The following is a 27,773-nucleotide window of genomic DNA, read 5'->3' as shown; positions in this document are numbered from 1 at the left end:
CACAATGTTGCCAAGATCATCACTGGAGTGTTAAACTAGCAGAGTTTCAGTCCTGCTGACATGATCATGGGAGATTCTATACTTACTGGTTTGGTCTGACATGATGGGAAACATCTTAAAGGTGGGGTCTCTGTTGTTTGAAAGCCAATGTTTACATTTGAAATCACCAAAACAAACACACCGTTTAACCCAAATGGGTCCCACCCCTGTTTTGATAGCTCCGCCCCACACATACACCAGACAAGTATAACCCAAGTATAACCCAGACAACTATTATGGTGGAACCTGTTGGTGCGGCTGGCCGAGGGGATATTTTTATCAATAGATGAACTCAATGAGTAATACTATGGTGATACACATGTGTTTTTGTAGTACTGTGTGTTGTAGCGTGAAAGGTTTAGCTCCGTTTCACGCAGAAGACGTTCAGTTCTCTCCAGAGCTGGAAAGCTGATCCTATATTAACACGTCCTACTTCTTACCTTATCGTAAGTCTTTCTTCTCTTTCTTTCTCTGTTTTTATCCTCCATGTCAATGTTAAAACCGCTTTCTGTTGTCACACATGCGTACTGAACACTCTCTCCGCCCATATTGACAAGACACGCCCCTTTCTGCTCATTGGCTACACGTTAGTTTTGTTTTTGTTTTGTTTGGCGGCCCAACTCGGTTTTCTGAAGCATTTCTCAAACAACGGAGACCCCACCTTTAAGGAATAAAACACTCATTGAAGTGCAGTTATATGAAAATAATCAACAGTGTTGTGGTGTGATGAAGCGGCGTACCAGCCGTATATGATACGTCAAAGGTATAAACGTTTTAAACAGACTTATTCAGTATTATTGTGAGTGTATTGCATGTTTTTTATGTCTTTAAGTACAGGGTTAAGGGAGAACAGTGTGTGTTGGTATGGAGGCCCTTGAGGTATTGAGCTCGCTCAAGGATTTCGATGTAACCCGACCCACTGAGATCGTTCTCATGTGCTGCCCAGTTCCTAGACAACATGGCTGCTCACACACACACACACACACACACACACTGCACAAAGAGTCTTTATGAAGCTGGTGAACTCAGTCAGCAGGAGCAAATATGCAAACAGGCCTGTAAACTCTTCAACCGCTCCATACACTCCACCGTGTGTGTGTGTGTGTGTGTGTGTAGGAAGTAAACAGACCTTCTGTGGTCTCACAGCCTGTTTACACTGCAGCTTTGTGGAAAACGGAATATTTTATGAAAGGTTTGTGAAACGTTGCTTTAAAACCTGCAGGATTTTGTCCTTCCTGTTCTGACTCATCTAATGTGATATTTAATTATTATTAAACTTCTCTGAGCTACATTCAAGAGGCAGGTGTATGAATTACAGATTTCAGGGTGAACAAGAAAACTTGAGTATCTTCCATCCAATCTGGGGCTTCTGCCTTGGGATTCCAACATGGACCCGGAGGCTTCCTTCATCTAGATTAGTGCCTCTCATCCAGTCTCGTGCCATTTCCTTTAAGCCATAACACTGAGCCTGGGGCTTCTATTGTCCAGACTGGGGCATGTTCTCTTGTATGGTCCGGGGCTTCTATTGTCCAGACTGGGGCATGTTCTCTTGTATGGTCCGGGGCTTCTATTGTCCAGACTGGGGCATGTTCTCTTGTATGGTCCGGGGCTTCTATTGTCCAGACTGGGGCATGTTCTCTTGTATGGTCCGGGGCTTCTATTGTCCAGACTGGGGCATGTTCTCTTGTATGGTCCGGGGCTTCTATTGTCCAGACTGGGGCATGTTCTCTTGTATGGTCCGGGGCTTCTATTGTCCAGACTGGGGCATGTTCTCTTGTATGGTCCGGGGCTTCTATTGTCCAGACTGGGGCATGTTCTCTTGTATGGTCCGGGGCTTCTATTGTCCAGACTGGGGCATGTTCTCTTGTATGGTCCGGGGCTTCTATTGTCCAGACTGGGGCATGTTCTCTTGTATGGTCCGGGGCTTCTATTGTCCAGACTGGGGCATGTTCTCTTGTATGGTCCGGGGCTTCTATTGTCCAGACTGGGGCATGTTCTCTTGTATGGTCCGGGGCTTCTATTTTCCAGACTGGGGCATGTTCTCTTGTATGGTCCGGGGCTTCTATTGTCCAGACTGGGGCATGTTCTCTTGTATGGTCCGGGGCTTCTATTGTCCAGACTGGGGCATGTTCTCTTGTATGGTCCGGGGCTTCTATTGTCCAGACTGGGGCATGTTCTCTTGTATGATCCGGGGCTTCTATTGTCCAGACTGGGGCATGTTCTCTTGTATGGTCTGGGGCTTCTATTGTCCAGACTGGGGCATGTTCTCTTGTATGGTCCGGGGCTTCTATTGTCCAGACTGGGGCATGTTCTCTTGTATGGTCCGGGGCTTCTATTATCCAGACTGGGGCATGTTCTCTTGTATGGTCCGGGGCTTCTATTATCCAGACTGGGGCATGTTCTCTTGTATGGTCCGGGGCTTCTATTATCCAGACTGGGGCATGGTCCGGGGCTTCTGTTATCCAGACTGGGGCATGTTCTCTTGTATGGTCCGGGGCTTCTATTATCCAGACTGGGGCATGTTCTCTTGTATGGTCCGGGGCTTCTATTGTCCAGACTGGGGCATGTTCTCTTGTATGGTCCGGGGCTTCTATTATCCAGACTGGGGCATGTTCTCTTGTATGGTCCGGGGCTTCTATTATCCAGACTGGGGCATGTTCTCTTGTATGGTCCGGGGCTTCTATTGTCCAGACTGGGGCATGTTCTCTTGTATGGTCCGGGGCTTCTATTGTCCAGACTGGGGCATGTTCTCTTGTATGGTCCGGGGCTTCTATTATCCAGACTGGGGCACGTTCTCTTGTATGGTCTTGTATGGGGCTTCTATTATCCAGACTGGGGCACGTTCTCTTGTATGGTCTTGTATGGGGCTTCTATTATCCAGACTGGGGCACGTTCTCTTGTATGGTCTTGTATGGGGCTTGAGATTCAGCTTAGCTTCTAAACTGTATTCTTTTTTTTTAATCCAGTTTAGGGTTTCAAACTAGATATGTTGTAAAACCTGTTTCTGACCATACATAGAAAGTAAGGTGAGAAAGATCACAGAATGTTTCGTTTATCTTTTTAATCAAACGAAGTGCTGATAAAACAGGATATTCTTGGTGGAGTGAGAGAGCTGTGTGTGGGAGGCTGTGTCCTGAATCACTTACAGATGACTTCCTCCCTACTTAGAGGAACTGAGGGACTTAAAGACACTTAAACCCACTTTGTGTGGCTGGTTATTTCCTTTAAAGATTTTTAGATGCAAATTATCCAGACTTGGGGGTTTCTACCATTCCACTGTTCGTTGTGAAGCTTCTATCCACATGACCATCCTGGGATTTCTAGCATTTTGCCATCCAGTCTGAAGCTACTTTCATTCAGTCATCAAACCTCAGGCTTCTTTCATCTCATCGTCCAACCTTGAGAGCAACTCTGATCTAGACTTTTGGCCAACTTTTAGTTCTTGTGGTTGCCACAAACACACACCCAAATCATCACCCCTGCACAATCATGATTGACAGTGGCGTGAGGTGTTTGTGGTGATAGGCTGCATTTGGCTTTCACTGTAAATGGTGCCGCGAACGATGACCGAACATCTCCGACCTATCTCGTCTGTACAGAGGTCTTTTTTTTTGTTCTAGCGGGTAGGGATTATGTTTTCAGGTTGTCTGTCTCTCCAACTGAGATTCTCATTAGTGTGATATCGTTACGAATCTCATCTCGTTACTGATTAATGATGTTGGCATCGGTGCGAATATGATGGCTAAGCGACTTTTGCAAAGTATTTGAGGCCAAATTAATAACCGCAAGGACTAGAAGGTATTTCGACTTGTTCCCACACATATAGATATAAGTTTAAGGCCAAGGATGAGGACCAAATGGTGTTTTATCAGGTCTGCATATGTAAACCAACAGAACTGAAAGAGGGTCCTTGTTATTGTACTGTACATTTGACGGTGGATTTATAGGTTGAGTATTATAGCATGTTGAGATTATTAGTGAGGTTATTAGTCCTTTGTTTAAGCGCTGCAGGTTCTGGAACTCTGCAGAGAACAAGTGCTTTTCAGGTTGTAACCTAATACTCTTTATATGATCATCTTTCCCACACACACACACACACACACACACACACACAGAGCTTTCCATCTATGCCGGAGGTCGTTGTGGTGGGTGTGTGGTCGTGCCTTGTCAGTCTGTAGCATGACTGAAACGATAATGTAGAATTTTCTGCGTTGCGTCAAACACTGCGACATTCAGGCCAGAGATCATTGTGGAACAGAGCTGTGTTTTTGTCTCAGGGTTACGACTGCTCTTTCTGCAACTGCCTTTAACCTTCCTGCAGCACTCACTACTGTACTGATGTTCTGTCTCTTCGCCCACGCACCATCTGCTCGACTTTTACAGCAGTATAAAAGTAACTTTGATTTTCCGGTTGAAAACTGAGTCACAAAGTTCTTTCTCAGGCTCATAGATCATTCTGATGGAAGTTGGAAATGAAAATTAGAGATGAAGGTAACGGATACATTTTGGTGACAGATGTCATGTAAGCTTATGTTTTATAAGAAAAAATCCTAATTTAGCCTAATTTAGAACCAGTTCTTACTTTTTCGACAGCCAAAGCGGTTCTTAAATAGCACCAAAACGTTGCTGGTCTAAACTTAAGAACAGTTTGCATGCAGGGCTGGGGGTGCGGCTGGGGGCGGGGCTACTGTCAGCGCATTTGATAATGTACCTTAAGTATACTAATGTTTAATACACTTTTACTTTACCGCGATATGATACATTATCAGCACACATGCTGATATCAGTAGCTACATGCTAAGGCTAACTTTTTTCTGTGTTAATGATAAAATAACGTTATGTACTTTCTCGATTACAACCTCCGTTTATACAGATTACATGGAGCTGCACGTACACGTTGGATTCGTCACGTTTGGGTGTTAATGTAGGTTCACAAAGCCATGAGCATTAACAGTAAAGCAACATCCACCATTGTTGATGTTGTGTTTGTGTTTGCTGCTGCTGCGCTAACGTTGCTGTGTAACGTGACACGTATACAGTGACGTCAGACTCGGCTCTGTGATGCTCTCTAACTGATGGAAAGGCAAACCGGTTCTTAGAAGGTTCGCCAGTGGAACCAACTTTGAACCAGCACCAGTGCTAGCTCTGAACCAGCACCCGGGTCTTTTTGGTGGAAAAGGGGGCACTAGGGGTCTCTTTTGCTCAGCCTGGGTGTCCCTTCCTCTATTTAGACTGTGGCCTCTTCTTTCCAGCTTGGGTTTTTTTCTGTCCATGCAGTAGGTTCTTTTGTTCAAGTTGGGGCCTTTAGTCCACTGGCAAACCTGTGGGTGTTCTTCCTTCTAGTCTTCTTCTATCCATCATGGGGTGTCTTTTATTCTTCATAGAGGCTCCACGCTACTGGATAGTCTGAGGCTTCTTTCTGTCAAGCTACGTGCTTCTTCCCTTTCTATCCTGGGGCCTCATTTCCCAATCTACTAACCAGACTGGAGTCTGTTCTGCCTAGCCTGGGGCTTCTTCTATCCTTCCAGGGTCTGATCTGTCCTGCCTCGGGCTCCTTCACTATCCCGGATTGACAGATAGTAGAGTTAAAGGGTGTGAATTCACTACCTGAATGAGATCTGACATCACTCCAGAGATATGAAGAGAGACTGGAAGAGAGGTTCAGAACTAACACACACCATCACTCTCACACACAACACACTCTCTCTCACACACACACACACTAACGTCTTAATACCTAGAACATTTTGCTTGTGTTTAGCGGACTTATAAAATAGTTCTTTAAGGGTTCACTGAATAATTAAAGGGTCCTTAGCTTCAGAGAGAGAAACAGAAATGGTCTATAACATTGCTCACTGTTTTCCAAGCTGCTCGGTGTTGCTATAGGTTACCTGCCTCTCCCAAATGCAGGTGTGTGTGTTTCCACCAACACACACATGCACACACACACACACACATTTCCTGTTTGGCAGGAAGCGTTCAGGAGCTGCAGGAGCTAGCAAGACACTGCAGTGTGTGTTGTGAAGTCAGGTATGCGTGTGTGTATCACATTAACAATGATAATGTGTGTGTGTGTGTGCGCGTGTGTGTGTGATTTAGTTCTTCAGTGTAACCTACAGCATCAGGGGTTGTGTTTGAAACCGTATTGTGATTTAGCTCTTGACTGTTAAGTGTAGCCGGATTACTGAGAAACAACAACAACGTGCAGCATCCGTCGATCTCCCACAGGCCTCTGTAAAGCTGCACAGGAAATGACATAATGAAGTGTTTGTCTGAGAAAAGTGAAAGGGGGATCATACGGACTATTCTGATTGGTCAGAAAGTTTGAAGAAGTTTCTATAACAGCATCTCTGATTGAATGAATTAACGTTTCTATGGTAACACTAAATTGAACTATAAACTGTAGCAGATAAAAAGTCTAACGTTGGTGTAGAGAGAGAGCAGGACTCCAGGACGGTGCAGGAAGACCCCATGTTGATTACTGTACTATAACAGAATGACACACAGGAGGTTATTGGTTCGTACGAGCTGACCGCTGAGTTGTGGGTCAACGCCCGTATTTTTAAAAAAATGTTTAAATATGATTCAGATTTCTCTGTGATGGAGATTGTGGACTTGTTCATGTCTGTGGTTTAGTAGGACCTAAAACCTGCATTCACCTGAAAAAAAATATATAATTTATTGTGAATATTTTCGTACTCCACAAGCTGCTTGCGTACACACACACACACACACACACACACACACACGCTATACAGTAGATTAACCGTCTATGTTGTGGAAACCTCCCCAGGCAAAATCATAACATTGTGGTGAACTATATGTTTACTTACTTACTCTCTCTCTCTCACACACTCACACACACACTCACTCTCACACACACACACTCACACACACACTCTCTCATTCACTCACACGCGCACACACACTCACTCTCTCTCTCTCTCATGTTTACTTACTTACTCTCTCTCTCTCACACACTCACACACACACTCACTCTCACACACACACACTCACACACACACTCTCTCATTCACTCACACGCGCACACACACTCACTCTCTCTCTCTCTCACACACACTCTCTCTCACCCACTAACACGCACACACACACACACACACACACTCTCTCACACACACACTCTCTCACCCACTCACACACACACACACACAATCTCACAAACATTCTCACACACACTCACTCTCTCTCACACACTCTCACACACACACTCACTCTCACACACTCTCTCTCTCACCCACTCACACACACACACTCACTCTCACACACTCTCTCTCTCTCACCCACACACACACACACACACACTCTCTCTCTCTCTCTCACAAACACACACACTCTCTCTCACACACACGTACTTCCCTCTTACATGTAATCTGGGAGCCCCACACACACAAAGAGAATGTACAGTCAGTGTGATTTACATTGTTTATAGCGTTTAACATTAAAGTCCCTGCTGCATTACAATCCTATTGAAACACTTAAAGGACAGAAACTTTGAATACGCATAAATATGTAAATCTGAAAACATCCTCTGACCTCATACAATTCAGCGTAACTTAGTAACTAACATTAGCAAAATGAGCAAATCGAACGCCAGTCGAACGCCAGTCGAACGCCAGTCGAACGCCAGTCGAACGCCAGTCGAACGCTAGTCGAACACTAGCTCACGTGTAACAGAAAACCCCTTTAAACTTGGATCATATTCCTTTAAGCCAATGTAATGTGTAATTTAATTCATATCATCAATACATTTATAGTACATCAATACAAATAGGAAGACCACAGATTGTAGTGACACACAGACGATGACTAGTTAATTAGAGTTAACTGGTGTTTACCAGCAGGTCTGAGCTCAGGGACGAGTTCGTGTCTAAACACGGCGGTGTTTCAGGATGGTGTCCACAGCACAGGCCAGATTGTCCACATATCCATCAGCAGTAACTGTAGGGTGTTTCTCATCACTTGGCCTACACACAGAGGGGAGGGAGGGAGGGAGGGAGGGAGGGAGACGTGTCATGACACTCGAGTAATAAATGTACAAGATTTTTATCAAATGGAGGAAAAAGACAGAGACAGCTCTCTGGTCTTCATGTGAGTTTATCCTTTTGTTTTGTTTAAACACCAAATGCAGTCGTCACACACCGAGAGCAGACCAAGTAAACAATTAATCTATCAGGACACACCTGGGCAACAACAAACACCTGTCAGTCACCGATGTATCACACACCCGTAGGTCTAAATCGGTTTAAACGTGTTCCAATAGTTTTGATTACATGGGTGTGTTTAACAAATGTATATGTGGCAGTGTATCTCTCTCTCTCTCACACACACACACACACACACACACACACACAGGGTTCTACAGCATAATAAATAAGTTACATGATATAGTTCAGTGTGTGTAACATGTTGGCCTACAACACACACAGTGAAAAATATCAATAAACATAAGGGTGGAGCAGTATGATGCTATCAGACACATTATCGTGTGTGTGTGTGTGTGTTTATACTAAACCACTGAACCAAAAACAAAAGGAACTTCGCTCTGGAAGGATGTGACACCAACAGATAAGTGTGTGGGTGTGTGTGTGTAGCGTGAAGTATGTGTGTTTTTGTGTGTGTGTTTTTGCTTCTCACACAAAGGTGTCCCAACAGGTTTAGGTAACAAAGACTTTCCTTGAGAGAGATAGTGTGTGTGTGTGTGTGTCCATCTATTGTTTTGTTAGAGATCAAGTTGTCTGCTGTTAATAAAGTGTGTGTGTGTGTGTGTGTGCACGTGTTTGTCATTGTTGTTCAGTGATGAATGTGAAATCAGTGTGTAATCAGCTGGCAAGGAATGGGACTGTTCCCAATAACTACACACACACACACACACACACACACACACACACACACACACACACACACCTCTTCCTCTCCAATCAGAAAACACACAGTTATAGAATGCATGCAAATGGACACAAGACAAAATTGGACACAAAGTGTGTGTGTGTGTGTGTGTGTACTCTACATGAATAATAGACAAATAGCCAAGTCTGTGACCATGCAAATGTCAGCACAGTGCATCTACTGTTACTGCTTACTGTGTGTGTGTGTGTGTGTGTGTGTGTGTGTGTGTGTGTGTATGGGTGTGTGTGTTCTACAGGTCCCTGAAATATCAATACCACTACCACGGTACAGACACACACTGCCTTTGAGGCAAAGTGTCGGTAACGTCCATGACACCTGAACAATGAGACACTGTAGAGGAATGAACAGAGACAGAGAGAATCAAAGAGACATATAGAGAGATACAGATGAGAGAAAGAGTGAGAGAGAGTGAGAGAGAGAGAGACAGAGGTAAAGACAAAGAGAGATAGGAGGCGTGGCCTCTGTGTCTGTCAGTCTCAGGGAAGGAGGCGTGGCCTTTTAATGAAGTTAAGGATATGGATTAACTCCTGGATTGAGTTTATTACGCACTGGCCTTTTGTACACAGGACATATCCGAGCATTAATACACACAATTATATAAATGCTCAGGTTCTGCATTAACACGGTTAGATGTTGGGTCTGGATGTTAGATCTGGGTGTTGATGTTTAGAGTAAAGCTCATGTGGAACAGGTCAGTGCTGCAACTCTATTCATTAGTGTTTGTGTTCGTTACACAATCAACATAGCTGCCATCTGCCTTCCAACACACACACACACACACACACACACACACACACACACACACACACACACACAATAAGTTTGGAAATTCCACCCACCATTCTCTGTAGTCTGGCCAAGACAATAACAGCCGTCCAGCTATAACACACAGCCGTGTGATGTGATGCTCACTCTGCCTTATTCTGATCCTCAGTATTTACTCAGTGAATCAAACAGTGTTTACGATCCAGAGTTCAGGATTTATCTAGACATTATAACCCTCAGTGTGATAAGTGACAAACACACAGAAGGGTTTGATGTTCAACAGAGACGAATACATCGTGTACCAATAAAACCTGACTTTAAATTTTGTCTATTTTTGGCTCAGCACTTGATCAACATACACACATAAATACAGAAAGAACTGTGGAAATCTCTCTCTCTCTCTCTCTCTCTCTCTCTCTCTCTCTCTCTCTATCTATCTATCTATCTATCTATCTATATTTAACTTTCACAGCACTCTCCAATAACTAAGTTACTTCCTGGTTGGGGGCCTGTCTTGAAGACCCCTACAGTTGTCCATGTAACTGGCTGTTCAAAATCCTGAACTTCCATGTCACGCCGCAGGACGGCATTTATGTTACAACACGGCATTTGTGTTTAGCTTGTTGTAAATATTCCTGTATATTGTTTTTGTCTGTAAAAACCATTTTTTTATTAAGTTAATATTTGTAAAATAATGCCAAAGCTCTTATGAATTATTCCAAATGTTGCTGGTTTATTTTATAGCTGTTTATATTTCATGTCTCATTTATGTTACAGTCACACTGCAGGACATTTGGCATAAAAGCCTTTAAATAAACAGGAACAAAAAATATTTTTTCATCCAAAAGTAAAACTACAACATAAAATACAGTATTTTGCTTCATTTACATATGATTGTTGTAAGAAAAAACACATTTTAATGAGTATTTACACTGTTACACTAAAATCAAATGTCACATCAACCACCCATATATATATATATATATATATACACACACACTGTATATAAACCAAAAAAGGTTTAAAATGAACAATTTATCAATATTACATGGGCTGAGCTAATAAAGTATAACCACACGACTGCAGTATTGCTTTCACACACAAACGCTTTCACATTTCCCTGAAAAAGCCACGTCCATTTTATAGGACGTCGGCTAGACGGCTAGCGATCTCACACTGATTTATGATCATGTTGTAAATCACTTAATTTCTATATGTTGTAACTTAACATCAAGGCTTTGGCTTCATGTTTTTCCATCACAAAGCCTTCGACAGTAGGAGCGTGTTAACTTATATCATCTTGTATTCTATAATGAACACGGGACAGTGATGCAACAACCCCAGGGATTTTAAGCTAAGCTATTCTGTGAAATAATAGTACAATTCATATAGGAATATATATCATATAGCTCTATAGGAATATATAACATTTCTTGAGAGGAAACAAACTGAAAGGGAACCTCATCCTTATCTGGGGAACACCAGAGTGTGGGATTATGAATCATTATAAACACTGCGAGTGGGATTATAAATCATTATCAACACTGATAGTGGGATTATAAATCATTATAAACACCAAAGAGTGGGATTATAAATCATTATAAACACCAAAGAGTGGGATTATAAATCATTATAAACACTGAGAGTGGGATTATAAATCATTATCAACACTGATAGTGGGATTATAAATCATTATAAACACCAAAGAGTGGGATTATAAATCATTATAAACACCAAAGAGTGGGATTATAAATCATTATAAACACTGAGAGTGGGATTATAAATCATTATAAACACTGAGAGTGGGATTATAAATCATTATAAACACTGAGAGTGGGATTATAAATCATTATAAACACTGAGAGTGGGATTATGAATCATTATAAACACTGAGAGTGGGATTATAAATCATTATAAACACCTGAGAGTGGGATTATGAATCATTATAAACACTGAGAGTGGGATTATAAATCATTATAAACACTGAGAGTGGGATTATAAATCATTATAAACACCAGAGAGTGGGATTGTAAATGAATATAAACACCAGAGAGTGGGATTATAAATCATTATAAACACAGAGAGTGGGATCATAAATCATTATAAACACTGAGAGTGGGATTATAAATCATTATAAACACAGAGAGTGGGATTATAAATCATTATAAACACAGAGTGGGATTATAAATCATTATAAACACACAGAGTGGGATTGTAAATCATTATAAACACTGAGAGTGGGATTATAAATCATTATAAACACAGAGTGGGATTATAAATCATTATAAACACTGAGAGTGGGATTATAAATCATTATAAACACTGCGAGTGGGATTATAAATCATTATAAACACTGAGAGTGGGATTATAAATCATTATAAACACCAAAGAGTGGGATTATAAATCATTATAAACACCAAAGAGTGGGATTATAAATCATTATAAACACTGAGAGTGGGATTATAAATCATTATAAACACTGAGAGTGGGATTATAAATCATTATAAACACTGAGAGTGGGATTATGAATCATTATTAACACAGAGTGGGATTATAAATCATTATAAACACTGAGAGTGGGATTATAAATCATTATAAACACTGAGTGGGATTATAAATCATTATAAACACTGAGAGTGGGATTATGAATCATTATAAACACTGAGAGTGGGATTATAAATCATTATAAACACAGAGAGTGGGATTATAAATCATTATAAACACCAGAGAGTGGGATTGTAAATGAATATAAACACCAGAGAGTGGGATTGTAAATCATTATAAACACAGAGAGTGGGATTATAAATCATTATAAACACTGAGAGTGGGATTATAAATCATTATAAACACCTGAGAGTGGGATTATAAATGATTATAAACACTGAGAGTGGGATTATAAATCATTATAAACACTGAGAGTGGGATTATAAATCATTATAAACACTGAGAGTGGGATCATAAATCATTATAAACACTGAGAGTGGGATTATAAATCATTATAAACACAGAGAGTGGGATTATAAATCATTATAAACACAGAGTGGGATTGTAAATCATTATAAACACTGAGAGTGGGATTATAAATCATTATAAACACTTAGAGTTGGATTATAAATCATTATAAACACTGAGAGTGGGATTATAAATCATTATAAACACTGAGAGTGGGATTATAAATCATTATAAACACTGAGAGTGGGATTATAAATCATTATAAACACTGAGTGGGATTATAAATCATTATAAACACTGAGTGGGATTATAAATCATGAACTATATGGTAAAGTGTGATTGTGTAATTTATGACTCTGTAAATCTCTTTTAATAAAGACCTAAACAATCTGTGTGTATTAAATTGAGGTGTGTGTATTACCACATGATGAGCGTCACAACGACACACCCCTCACGTGCAAATCAATCTGCTTTAATACACACTCGCTGAAATATTAATGAACACTGTGGGGGATGTGACAAAAAACACTGCCCATCAAAACAAACTCTTCAGTAATTATTTAACATGTGCAGAACTAAATTAACACTAAAAAGTAGTGAAAAACGATCACGTACTCGTGATAAGTGTCCGTATCCTGTGATAAGGACGTAACGAGCCCGACTCAACACACCTACTGAATATCTGAACAATATTACACCTGGAAATAATACGAGGAATAAAAACCAAGGACTATTTCTGCTCCGTTCAAATAAGCACAGACGACCTCAGTGACCCGACCCCTGTCGTCCCTCTCTATCGCTTTTCCTCCCTCTCTTTCCCTCCTTTTCCTGCGCTTCCGCCTATTTGTTGACTCGCAAACAAACAGCCGACTCCGACACACAATGTGTGTATTTTTAGAACTGATGACGCAGAGTGTTTGGAATGGAATGAAGAAAGAGCAACAAACTGAAAGTGTATATAAATTCCGTGTCACCACACACACACACACACACACACACACACACACACACACACACACATACACACACATACACACACATACACACACATACACACACACACACACACACACATACACACACACACACACACACACACATACACACACACACACACATACACACACACCTTCTGTTCCTTAGAATACTCTGAATAAAGATGTTAGATTTCTCAGTAAGATGGAGATTTTAAGATAAGACTTGGTGAAGGAGTTCACGCACGATGAAGAGATGATGAAGATGATGACTATCATATTTAGTGAACATTTCATTCCACATTTCCTTGGAAAAACATCAGGTCTATCAGATCTATAAGTTCTGGATGGTTCCAAACCGCTGATCATCGTCTTCTACTGAAGTTGTTCCTTTGATGTTTTCGACTGTACTGCGATATCGTGTTAGAAGGTGAATATTTTTAATCGGTGAGCGATGATGATGATGATGATGATGATGATGAGTCCCTGTATCTTGACTTGAACTCTGATCCCAGTGGAACAGAAGCAGCTCTACAGCATGATGCTGCCCCACCACCATGCTTCAGTGTCTGTAAGACGTCATTTGGGTGATGAGTTGTCTTGTTTTTGTGCTAAACATATCTGTAGGCCTTACATCCACCTTGGGCTCATCAGACCATCAGACCAGAGCACATTGTGCCACACGGTTTGGGGTGATAAGTGTTAAAGTGACGTGACACAGCTAGGTGTGGTGACCTACTCTGCATTTAACCCATCGCACACACACACACACAGCAGTGAACACACACACACCGTGAACACACACCCGGAGCAGTGGACAGCCTTTCATGCTGCGGCGCCTAAGGAGCAGTTGGGGGGGGTTCGGTGCCTTGCTCAAGGACACCTCAGTCGTGGCCGGCCCGAGACTCGAACCCACAACCTTCAGGTTAGGAGTCAGACTCTCTAACCATTAGGCCACGACGTCCCCATCCTGATCACTTGGTCTAGCCACTTTAACCACCCACAGAATACGAGACACTGTTGTTACATACAGAGAGTTATCAGTATTTCATATTAGAATGAGATATTCTATATAAATAAATATATAAATAAATATTCAGATGTTTCTGCAGATACTTTATTGTTGCTGAAAGTCTTTTGGCAGCTTTCCTGGTAATAATCCTTATAAATTTTGAGGGACGTCCTGCTCACACACACACATACACACACACACACACTCACACACATACACACATACACACACATACACTACACACACACATACACACACACATCATTTGCGTTCTCCAGAAGTGTGAGATAAGAATCGACAAAGTTCCTGAGTTTCAGGAATGATGTGCAGCCCAAAGACATTCACTCTGAGCAATTCTATTTACAAAATACTTTTATCTTCACAGTGCGATTTGGGACGTGGCCACGGATCAGTTCCATCTGTCAGTCTACTGTCAGATCTACTTTATACAGTGGGTTTGGGTCATGTGCTTGTTGGACTGATGATGATGGGGTTCATGTGGTGAGGATTATATGTAAAATAATACAGTGTGTGATTTAGGATGCATCAAAAACACCTTATATGTATAACAGTGTGTGCAAGTTTCTTTCTACTTAGTTTTTTAAAGACGTCCCACATTTCCATCCATAGTCTTGAGGCCCACTCAGGCCTGCTCTCCTTAACAGGGTGTAGAACTAGAGCAGTTATAATGAGTGTTTCAGTGTTTCAGTCCTGAAGCTCTGGAGCTTATCCCCACAACACACACACACACAACACACACACACAACGCACACACACACAACGCACACAATGCACACACACACACAATGCACACACAACACACACAGCACACACACAATGCACACAGCACACACCACACACACAACACACAAAGAACACACACACAATGCACACACACAACACACAACACAAAGAACACATACACAACACACACACACACAACACACACACACAACACACACACACTCAACACACAAAGAACACACACACACCACACAACACACACAACCACCACACACACCCCCACCACACACCACACACCCAACACACACACACACACCCAACACACACACACACAACACACCCAACACACACACACAACCACACAACACACACACAACCACACGACACACACACACAAAACACACACACACAAAACACACACACACACACACACAACACACACACACACAGAGTCAGTCATGTTAGTTAAATGAAGCTGCTGTGTCACGTCGCTGAGAGCCTGTGAGGAGTTTGTGAATGGTTCATGCGCTGGAACTGAATCAGTAGATTTCTGATCAGTTAGCAAAACTCAGAAGGTTTTCAGAACTAAAGATGAATATTCACACTTTCTGCATCACAGTTTCTTTTCTCAGTAACGTCACATTTTCTTTCTTCCTTATATTCCAGCCATTAAGAAAGCACTATAGTAGAAATGAAATAAAACTCTGTGCCATGCAGTTATAGGAAAATAAGCAACTCTGAGTCAGTTAGTTAGTTAGTTAGTTAGTTAGTTAGTTAGTTAAAGTCCTCCATATAACAGCTCACTCTGCTCTATTCTCTTCAAAACAAAACAAAACATCTAGATCAGTTCTTACTGATTGAGCAGCACAGAGCCTAGTAAAGTGTTAAGACTTAAAGGTGGGGTCTCCGTTGTTTGAAAGAAAAATGTTGACATTTGAAATCACCAAAACAAACACGCCCCTAACCCAAATGGGTCACACCCCTGTTTTGATAGCTCCGCCCCACACATACATACGTAACCCAGGCAACTATTATGGCGGAACCTGTTGGTGCGGCTGACCGAGGGGATATTTTTATCAATAAATGAACACAATGAGTAATACTATGGTAATACACATGTGTTTTTGTAGTACTGTGTGTTGTACCGTAAAAGGTTTAGCTCCGTTTCACGCAGAAGACGTTCAGTTCTCTCCAGCGCTGGAAAGCTGATCCTATATTAACACGTCCTACTTCTTACCTTATCGTAAGTCTTTCTTCTCTTTCTTTCTTTGTTTTTATCCTCCATGTCAATGTTAAAACCGCTTTCTGCTAATGTCACACATGCGCACTGAACACTCTCTCCGCCCATATTGATAAGACACGCCCCTTTCTTCTCATTGGCTACATGTTAGTTTTGTTTTTGTTTTGTTTGTCGTCGACTCGGTTTTCTGAAGCATTTCTCAAACAACGAAGACCCCACCTTTAACCTCTCTATATGGCGTTGCACTGAATATATTCAATAAGTGTATATAATCATAGAAAATATATGAAACGTTCTGTATGATGAACAACTGACTGAAATAAATCCGTGTAAATTAAGTAAAATTACAGCATGTTTTACTTTTTGTTTATTTACTTATCCACGATCCTCATTGCTTAGCAATTATCATTTCTCACAGAGGTTGACACCAAAAGCGGTAGTGTAAGTGAGATAACACTTCTCTCTTCTCATATCTCAACAAACTTATGCAATAGCAAACACACACACACACACACACACACACACACACATACACAGAGCAATATAGCAGCTGTTTGCTGGCGTTATATTTCCATAACTAAGTGTCACATCCTCCTGCAGCACATCCTGTTGGCATTTTTGCCTACTTCAGCACCTCGTCGTGCTTTTGTATGTAAACTTCAGATACTGTCGCATTAAGAAAGAGATTATTTGAGCTGAGAAGATTTTTAGAAACGTAAAAAATACTGTACACCTGAGATGCAGCTTAACTCGCTTCCTATAAGTGTGCTACATATTAGACACTACACATTAATAACCTGCTGAAATTGGATTCTTCTTTTAAACTCCTAGCAGTTGAGACACATCTGTATCGACTTTCTGTGAGAGCTCAGCTGTTTAAAAATAGCAAGTTTCTCGATGCCGTGTTCATTTCTGACATCACAAAATCGCAAAATCCTGGAGGGACTGAGACTAGATGAACATAAAATGTGGGAACATTATGATATAAAAAGGGATGGTCTTCAGCGTCTTCATATATCGACTACACCTGAGAGGCGTGGGGTATAGGGTGTAGTGTTGTAAGGTTGTAGGATATAGGGTGTATGATGAAGAGTCTAGGATGTAGTGTGTGGGTTTGTATGTGTAAGGTTGTAGGGTGTGGGGTGTGGGGTTGTATGTGTAAGGTTGTAGGGTGTGGGTTTGTATGTGTAAGGTTGTAGGGTGTGGGTTTGTATGTGTAAGGTTGTAGGGTGTAGGGTGATAGGTCATAGGTGTAGTAATACCCTTGACTACAGAGAGAAGGATCTGATGCTAAACCCAGAGCTACTCTGTGGTCTTAGGATAGAGCACATGGAGGAATTAAAGGTTGAGGAGAAAATATTTGCAAATTAATAGTTGCACACAAACGGATTTAGAGAGAGAGAGAGCGAGAGAGAGAGAGAGAGAGAGAGAGAGAGACCGAGAGAGAGAGAGAGAGAGAGAGAGACCGAGAGAGAGAGAGAGAGACCGAGAGTGAGAGAGAGAGAGAGAACGTTTGTGTGAGGAAGAGAGAGAGAGAGAGAGAGAGAGAGAGAGAGAGAGAGAGAGAGAGAGAGAGAGAGAGTGAGAGAGAACGTTTGTGTGAGGAAGAGAGGAAAAGCCTACTGAGCAAACACAGGTGTGTTCATATCCTACACAGAGAACTGAAACCATACATGAAGGTCAGATCTCTGCATCGTTTCATCAAAGGCTTCACAGACGTTCTTACAGAACTGCACCATCTCCATTTGCATACAGAGGAAGTCAAGCAAAGGCAAACCCATGAAGCTTTTACAACAATGTCGACTCTAATCTCATCACCTTTCACCTTTCTGCCTCCTTTTCATGAGCAAGGCAACTAGTTCTAATGTCTAAATGGATCATGATATAGTTAGACCATATCTGCAAACTGAAAAGTGTGTGTGTGTGTGTGTGTGTGTTTGACAAAGATGTTCAGGGTGTGCTCTGTTTGAGAAAGTGGTGTCTAAGCTGTAATACAGTAGCTTTTTTCTTGTCTAACCAGGCTGGATTAGCGGTTTTACTTCTCCCTTACATGTCTGCATACGTCTAACGTCATTCAGCACAATGTCAAAGCCCAAAGCTGATCTCAGGTAAGAACTGTGGAAAGTTGGGGGAACAAAAAAGGCTGCACTTATATGATCTTCCAAGGAATAAATTCCATTAGTCATAAACATTACGCTATGCCAAAGAAATCTCCAGACATCATGTTCTTTTTAGAACAATGACTATATACATTTGTGAATCAACTGGAAAACCATCTCAGATACATCGTACACCATCTCAGATACATCATGCACCATCTCAGATACATCGTGCACCATCTCAGATACATCGTACACCATCTCAGATACGTCGTACACCGTCTCAGATACATCGTACACCATCTCAGATCCATCGTACACCGTCTCAGATACATCGTACACCATCTCAGATACATCGTACACCATCTCAGATACATCATGCACCATCTCAGATACGTCGTACACCATCTCAGATACATCGTACACCATCTCAGATACATCATGCACCATCTCAGATACGTCGTACACCATCTCAGATACATCGTACACCATCTCAGATACATCATGCACCATCTCAGATACGTCGTACACCATCTCAGATACATCGTACACCATCTCAGATACATCATGCACCATCTCAGATACGTCGTACACCATCTCAGATACATCGTACACCATCTCAGATACATCGTACACCATCTCAGATACATCGTACACCATCTCAGATACATCATGCACCATCTCAGATACATCATACACCATCTCAGATACATCGTACACCATCTCAGATACATCATGCACCATCTCAGATACATCATGCACCATCTCAGATACATCGTGCACCATCTCAGATACATCGTACACCATCTCAGATACATCGTACACCGTCTCAGATACATCGTACACCATCTCAGATACATCATGCACCATCTCAGATACGTCGTACACCATCTCAGATACATCGTACACCATCTCAGATACATCATGCACCATCTCAGATACGTCGTACACCATCTCAGATACATCATGCACCATCTCAGATACATCATACACCATCTCAGATACATCGTACACCATCTCAGATATGTCATTTATCTTTGATACATCATTTAGCATGTCAGATACCTCAGTTAATAGCTCAGATGTTTCACACACCATCTACTATCTCAGATACTTCACATGCCGTCTCAGAGGGGTCATGACCCGTCTCAGGTAAGTTATACTCCATCGTTTCCACCATCAGATATGTTATTTACCATCTTTGTATGTCCTTTAGCATCTCAGATAGGTCATTCACCATCATCGTGTTTGCAGCCCTGTACATCGACATAAAGTTTACAGATGACACCTGATTGTACCACAGCACTGCAGTCAGAACATCCAGGCTCTGGGACAGTTTATATCCTCAGACCATCAGATTAATCCACCGGTGTCATCATCTACCATGAGTTAGCATCATGAGTTAGCCCTAGCCCCTTGCAACGCACTGTATGCCATACACCATCTCATATAAATTCATGCTACGTCATCTTAGATATGCTGAGAAACTGCACACATACAGTACTGCACACTCTGTTCTTAGAAGCAGTCATTATGGGTTAATTGTGGTAAAGAACTCCTGCAGTGTTGAAGGATATTGCTCTGGGAGTCTAGCAGGAACTTGGATTAGTGTAAATTATAATGTGCAGAACGACTTTCCTCAACCAAGATGTGTGGAAGTGAACCACTAACAGTAATTAATGATTATAACTGTACCTCTCACTTACTCTCTGATTCATCAGGTTCTCACAAGGATTAGTACACAAGGAGAGTAAACAGAACAGAGAGAATATTTTAGTTTCTTATATTTGACAGCGATTAAACATCAAGGAACCCAGACACCAAACGATACACTAAAGAACACAGACACCAAACGATACGCTAAAGAACCCAGACACCAAACAATACGCTAAAGAACCCAGACACCAAACGATACGCTAAAGAACCCAGACACCAAACGATATGCTAAAGAACCCAGACACCAAACGATATGCTAAAGAACCCAGACACCAAACGATACGCTAAAGAACCCAGACACCAAACAATACGCTAAAGAACACAGACACCAAACGATACGCTAAAGAACTCAGACACCAAACGATACGCTAAAGAACCCAGACACCAAACGATACACTAAAGAACCCAGACACCAAACGATACGCTAAAGAACACAGACACCAAACGATACGCTAAAGAACCCAGACACCAAACGATATGCTAAAGAACCCAGACACCAAACGATACACTAAAGAACCCAGACACCAAACGATACGCTAAAGAACCCAGACACCAAACGATACGCTAAAGAACCCAGACACCAAACTATACGCTAAAGAACCCAGACACCAAACGATACGCTAAAGAACCCAGACACCAAACGATACGCTAAAGAACCCAGACACCAAACGATACTCTAAAGAACCCAGACACCAAACGATACGCTAAAGAACCCAGACACCAAACGATACGCTAAAGAACCCAGACACCAAACGATACGCTAAAGAACCCAGACACCAAACGATACGCTAAAGAACCCAGACACCAAACGATACGCTAAAGAACCCAGACACCAAACGATACTCTAAAGAACCCAGACACCAAACGATACTCTAAAGAACTCAGACACCAAACGATACGCTAAAGAACCCAGACACCAAACTATACGCTAAAGAACCCAGACACCAAACGATACGCTAAAGAACCCAGACACCAAACGATACTCTAAAGAACCCAGACACCAAAGGATACGCTAAAGAACCCAGACGCCAAAGGATACGCTAAAGAACCCAGACGCCAAACGATACGCTAAAGAACCCAGACACCAAACGATACGCTAAAGAACCCAGACACCAAACGATACGCTAAAGAACCCAGACACCAAACGATACGCTAAAGAACCCAGACACCAAACGATACTCTAAAGAACCCAGACGCCAAAGGATACGCTAAAGAACCCAGACGCCAAAGGATACGCTAAAGAACCCAGACACCAAAGGATACACTAAAGAACCCAGACACCAAACGATACGCTAAAGAACCCAGACGCCAAACGATACGCTAAAGAACCCAGACACCAAACGATACGCTAAAGAACCCAGACACCAAACGATACGCTAAAGAACCCAGACACCAAACGATACTCTAAAGAACCCAGACGCCAAAGGATACGCTAAAGAACCCAGACGCCAAACGATACGCTAAAGAACCCAGACACCAAACGATACGCTAAAGAACCCAGACGCCAAACGATACGCTAAAGAACCCAGACGCCAAACGATACGCTAAAGAACCCAGACGCCAAACGATACGCTAAAGAACCCAGACGCCAAACGATACGCTAAAGAACCCAGACACCAAACGATACGCTAAAGAACCCAGACGCCAAACGATACGCTAAAGAACCCAGACGCCAAACGATACGCTAAAGAACCCAGACGCCAAACGATACGCTAAAGAACCCAGACGCCAAACGATACGCTAAAGAACCCAGACACCAAACGATACGCTAAAGAACCCAGACGCCAAACGATACAGTTAATAGCCAAGACACCAAACGATACACTAAAGAAACCAAATAACACACTAAAGACACGAGACCAAAGAGTCATTACATCAAATAACACACATGTACAGCATTTGGTAGACACCCTTATTCTTTTTTAATCTCCTTTTTTTAATATATATATATATATATACATATACAACTGAGCAATTGAGGGTTAAGTGTGGTCCACTTGGTGAACTTGGGAACTCATAACCTTCCTAGCAGTGGTCCAATACCTCAACCACTAAGCTAACACATCCTTCACACCTTCTAAAACACATAAAAACAATATTACAAATTAAAGTTACGTTCATCAGCATTAGATCAGTTAACTAGCTAGTTATCTTAGGTTACTAAAGGTTTCCAGGTAAACTTTGATCTTAGATGTGATTAGATCAAAGATATAATGCTTCTTTAATGACATCACTGTCCGAGCTCAGGTGTAGCCCCACCCCGAATCCTTTTTATACAGAAACAATGACAAGAGTCTGTTTACAGTAAACACACCCAACTTAATCTGTGTTATCAGAATCATCAGGTAAGAGAAATGAAGCATTTGAGCACGTAGTGTAACTATAAACCAGGTCGGCTGGATGATGATCAGAGGATCAGAGTGAATAACAGGGAGAGTTAAAGGTCAAGCCCTCCCTAGTAGCCATTTCCAGCTGCTCTTAAAGGCTTCAAAGCTTCAGGGAGAATCTATAACACTGACTCAGGATCAGCTTTCCCTCTCACCACTTTAATCTGCCTCATTAGCACGGAGAAATCAGCTGATCCAGGATCTGCACAGGAGGTGATTTCCGCCCCAAAGGCTTCAAAGTGCTCCGTCCATCCTGTGTGCCGCTCGGGTGAACCGCTGTGCTCAAGCACAACCTTGAAGATTAGAGGATCGGGACTGCACAGTGAGTCACGGCCATGACTTCACACTGCACTTGAGCTTAATCCCTGCACACAGACTAAATCAGGCTAACTCAGGTTTTTAGGCAAGACACGACAAGTGAAAGGGAAACGCTGGTGTAGAAGACTAACAGATCGTACAGCCACAGGAAACCTCGCTGAGATCATATTCAAGTATCTTTCCTTTATGTTAAATGTGGCTAATTAAAGAATTAGAGCAACATACAATCTCTCACAATTTAAAGGTGCGGTGCACGTTGTTTGAGAAATGCTTCAGAAAACTGAGTCGGGACGAAACAAAAATCAAAACAAACGTGTAGCCAATGAGCAGAAAGGGGCGTGTCTTGTCAATATGGGCGGAGAGAGTGTTCAGTGCGCATGTGTGACATTAGCAGAAAGCGGTTTTAACATTGACATGGAGGATAAAAACAAAGAAAGAAAGAGAAGAAAGACTTACGATAAGGTAAGAAGTAGGACGTGTTAATATAGGATCAGCTTTCCAGCGCTGGAGAGAACTGAAGGAGCAGGAAGTTGGTCACATATTCACAGATTGGAGTTTCCTGAGTCAATAACTCCTGAGCTAAACGCTGTTACTACACAAATAACACCTCTTTTCTATCGTAGTAATGTAGAGACGCAGCTACAACCGTGTTTTGTGTAGTAACAGTGTTTAGCTCAGGAGTTATTGACTCGGGAAACTCCAATCTGTGAATATGTGACCAACTTTACTTAAGACGCCGAGGTGCTTTTTTCCTTCTCGATAGGTGAGTAACGTTGGTTTTGTTTTGTTACACAGAACTAATATATGTCTTTGTCCTTTACATGATTATGTTTGTGTGTCATTTTTGCTTGTTTGTTTATCTACAATCGTATTGTTCTTCACTTCAGCTATGATAAAGACACATTTCTTTCTGTTAGTTGCCTGGGTTACGTATGTATGTGTGGGCGGAGCTATCGATACAGGGGTGGGACGTATTTGGGTTAGGGGCGTGTTTGTTTTGGTGATTTCAAATGTCAACAATGGCTTTAAAACATCGTGCACCTCACCTTTAAACCACAGTGCTGCTGAGTCCTGGACTCTGATTGGTCAGAAGGAGTTGCCTCTATAACGGCAGCTCTGACAGTATTCAGTGTTTTAATTTTTTTCTCTTTCTTTTTCTATCCCCAACTCATATCTTCCTTCCAAAGTGTTGCACATTTGATGTTTTAAGTTTAGTTCTGAACTTACAATATTCTTCCTCTTCTTCACACATTTAATATATCACAGTTGTAGGACAATAATCAGCTTTCGGGACCATCAGTAATTATTTCCAATGACACACAATGTTGCATGATTTATTCCTTAAACATTGAGTCAACACACTAATATCCTTAAATCCATCCTGACTGAACTTTTTTCTCTACAGCTAGTTTTCTCAAGTTCTCACGTTAGATTTGAACGCAGGCAAATGTACAGCGAGTCCCGAGAGAAACTTGGGAAGCTCACTGTTCAGAAGTGGAGTCTGGATTGGACTAATTGAACTATTAAGCCCCGTTCACACTGTAGGTCTTAATGCTCAATTCGGATATTTTGCTCAGATCTGATTTTTTTGTTTGTCTGTTCACATTACCTTTTAAAATGTGGCCTCTATCAGATACCAGTGTGAACTGTTTGCTGTTTCGAACTGACCCGCATGTGCAAACGAACAATAACAATGACGTCACACGCAGCACGCCGTTGTGCTAAAGTTGGCGAGGTTATGGAGGAAGTAAGCATTGTCGCTTTTCTTTCTAAATGTTTGTGTAACGGCAGCACAGAGACGCAGTGTTTTGAAAATTTTCGGAAGTTGAGGGCAACTTTTGATTATTTGATCCATTTTGTAGGCGTAGTCACGTTTGTGTGTTTACTCGCCGGCGCATAATTGTGACGAACGTCGATGTAGATTGACGTAAAAGTCGCATCAAATCCACCTCGGTTGTTCACACTGCGGCCACATTGGAAAAAAATCAGATTTGGGTCTGATTCAGGACCACATATGGAAGTGGTCTGAATCTGATTTGAAAAAATCAGATCTGGGCCAGATTTGTGTGTTCACACTACTCCTGAAGTCTGACCTGGTCACTTGACCCCAAAAAAATCCGATTTGGGCCACTTTTACCTGCAGTGTGAACGTGGCCTTAGTGACGGCTTTTGTCTTAAGGTTGTCTGTAATCTTAAAGCACCATCAGAGGCGTTTGTACAAGGAAACAAACAGCTGACACACAGAGTAAAGGTCACAGTTCTGATTTATACTGGAAATGCCCTGCATTAAAACATCAATTGTGTGATTACTGCGCTGGTCACGTTTGGTAATACATGTACCAAAGAACGGACACTACAGTGCAGTCGGATTCATCGTCTTCTCCTTCATCCTTCCATTCCTTCAATACTTTCATTTGCTCTGTGCTTTCCTTCCATTGTTTCTTTTTTCTTTTTTACTTCCGTGCATTTCTTTCTTTCTTTGTATTTGTGGTGTAAATCAAATGTGTGAGGCGTAAATAGTGTGTGTGTGGCTTACATTGGGGGTTTGTGTGGTGAAAATCAATTGTGTGTGTGTGGTGAAAATCAATTGTTTGTGTGTGGTGTAAATCAGTTGTGTGTGTGTGGTGAAAATCAATTGTGTGTGTGTGGTGTAAATCAGTTGTGTGTGTGTAGTGTAAATCAGTTGTGTGTGTGGTGAAAATCAATTGTGTGTGTGTGGTGTAAATCAGTTGTGTGTGTTGTGTAAATCAGTTGTGTGTGTGTGGTGTAAATCAGTTGTGTGTGTGGTGTAAATCAGTTGTGTGTGTGTGGTGTAAATCAGTTGTGTGTGTGTGGTGTAAATCAGTTGTGTGTGTGTGGTGTAAATCAGTTGTGTGTGGGGTCAATCGGGTGATTGTGTGGTGTAAATTATGGTTGTGTGTGTGTTGTTTTACTGTGTTAAACAGCGCTGACCCTGTGCTGAGTGAGATGTGTGCACACTACACATCTCACTGTGTGTGTGTGTGAGTGTGTGTGTGTGATTGATTGTATATGTAGTGTACTGTAGACCCTACCTAGTGCACTACGTAGGGTATATAACAGTGTACTGTAGACCCTACCTAGTGCACTACATAGGGTATATAACAGTGTACTGTAGACCCTACCTAGTGCACTACATAGGGTATATAACAGTGTACTGTAGACCCTACCTAGTGCACTAGGTATATAACAGTGTACTGTAGACCCTACCTAGTGCACTACATAGGGTATATAACAGTGTACTGTAGACCCTACCTAGTGCACTACATAGGGTATATAACAGTGTACTGTAGACCCTACCTAGTGCACTACATAGGGTATATAACATAGTGTACTGTAGACCCTACCTAGTGCACTACATAGGGTATATAACATAGTGCACTGTAGACCCTACCTAGTGCACTACATAGGGTATATAACAGTGTACTGTAGACCCTACACTGTTATATAACAGTGTACTGTAGACCCTACCTAGTGCACTAGGTATATAACAGTGTACTGTAGACCCTACCTAGTGCACTACATAGGGTATATAACAGTGTACTGTAGACCCTACCTAGTGCACTACATAGGGTATATAACAGTGTACTGTAGACCCTACCTAGTGCACTAGGTATATAACAGTGTACTGTAGACCCTACCTAGTGCACTAGGTATATAACAGTGTACTGTAGACCCTACCTAGTGCACTACATAGGGTATATAACAGTGTACTGTAGACCCTACCTAGTGCACTACATAGGGTATATAACAGTGTACTGTAGACCCTACCTAGTGCACTACATAGGGTATATAACATAGTGTACTGTAGACCCTACCTAGTGCACTACATAGGGTATATAACATATTGTATTCATTTACACATTGTGTAGTCTTGTTCAGGACTGTGTGTGTGTGTGTGTGTGTGTGTGTGTGTGTTTTGTATAAACACAGTGACGGATGAATTTCTGTGTGCTGTGTAAAAAACACTTATTGTTGCATAAACAGAGAAGTGGGGAAATCCGTCTCTCACATACACACACACACACACACACACACACACACACACACACGGTTCTAATTATTTATTTTTCTCACTCGTCTTTCTATCATTATTTTATTCATTTATTTTTTCTCTCTGCCTTCTTTCCCTTTCCCTCGCTCCTCACTACCTTATTTCTCTCATTCTTTCTTTCATTAATTCTCTCACGTTTTCTTTTTCTCACTCGTTTCTCTCTTTCACATTTCTATTCACATGGCACAGGATTGAGTTAAAAATAAATTGAATGTAGACAATGTCCACTGTAGCTCTGGTTGCCAGATTGAAAACAAATGACTCCTCTCAAGATGTAAACAATTCTTTCTAATTATTAATAAAACGAATATAGCTTCATTATTATAAATAAAATTATTATCTAAATAATTATTTTCTTCTTTGCTAACAAAGCTAACAGGTGATTAAAGCTTGTGGCTACCACATTAGCATGGTGCAGCTCAGGGGCAGAGTGTAACGTGTTGTGTGAAGCTCATCTGCATACGGTGGCGTGTAGAGAGACGTAATTGGGTGGAAATGTGTGTGGGAAGTGACGGGATTGGTCAGGG

The 27,773-nt window shown here is 41.6% G+C and overlaps 1 protein-coding gene across 1 annotated transcript in view; it reads right to left on the bottom strand.

Moving 5' to 3' along the window:
* Positions 1-7,468: 7,468 nt before the first annotated feature.
* The window catches only part of lhpp (phospholysine phosphohistidine inorganic pyrophosphate phosphatase), a 27,553-nt gene continuing 7,248 nt past the window's right edge, over positions 7,469-27,773 (bottom strand). Inside the window, exon 7 of the mRNA XM_060893754.1 lies at positions 7,469-8,024. Within this exon, the coding sequence (XP_060749737.1) occupies positions 7,928-8,024 (97 nt within the window). The 3' untranslated portion in view covers positions 7,469-7,927. The remainder of the gene's footprint in view (positions 8,025-27,773) is intronic.

Source organism: Tachysurus vachellii, chromosome 2 (genome assembly GCF_030014155.1).
Source record: "Tachysurus vachellii isolate PV-2020 chromosome 2, HZAU_Pvac_v1, whole genome shotgun sequence".
Taxonomy (NCBI): Eukaryota; Metazoa; Chordata; class Actinopteri; order Siluriformes; family Bagridae; genus Tachysurus; species Tachysurus vachellii.
The sequence above is the reverse complement of the archived record's forward strand: the minus strand, read 5'-3'. Positions and strand labels throughout refer to the sequence as shown.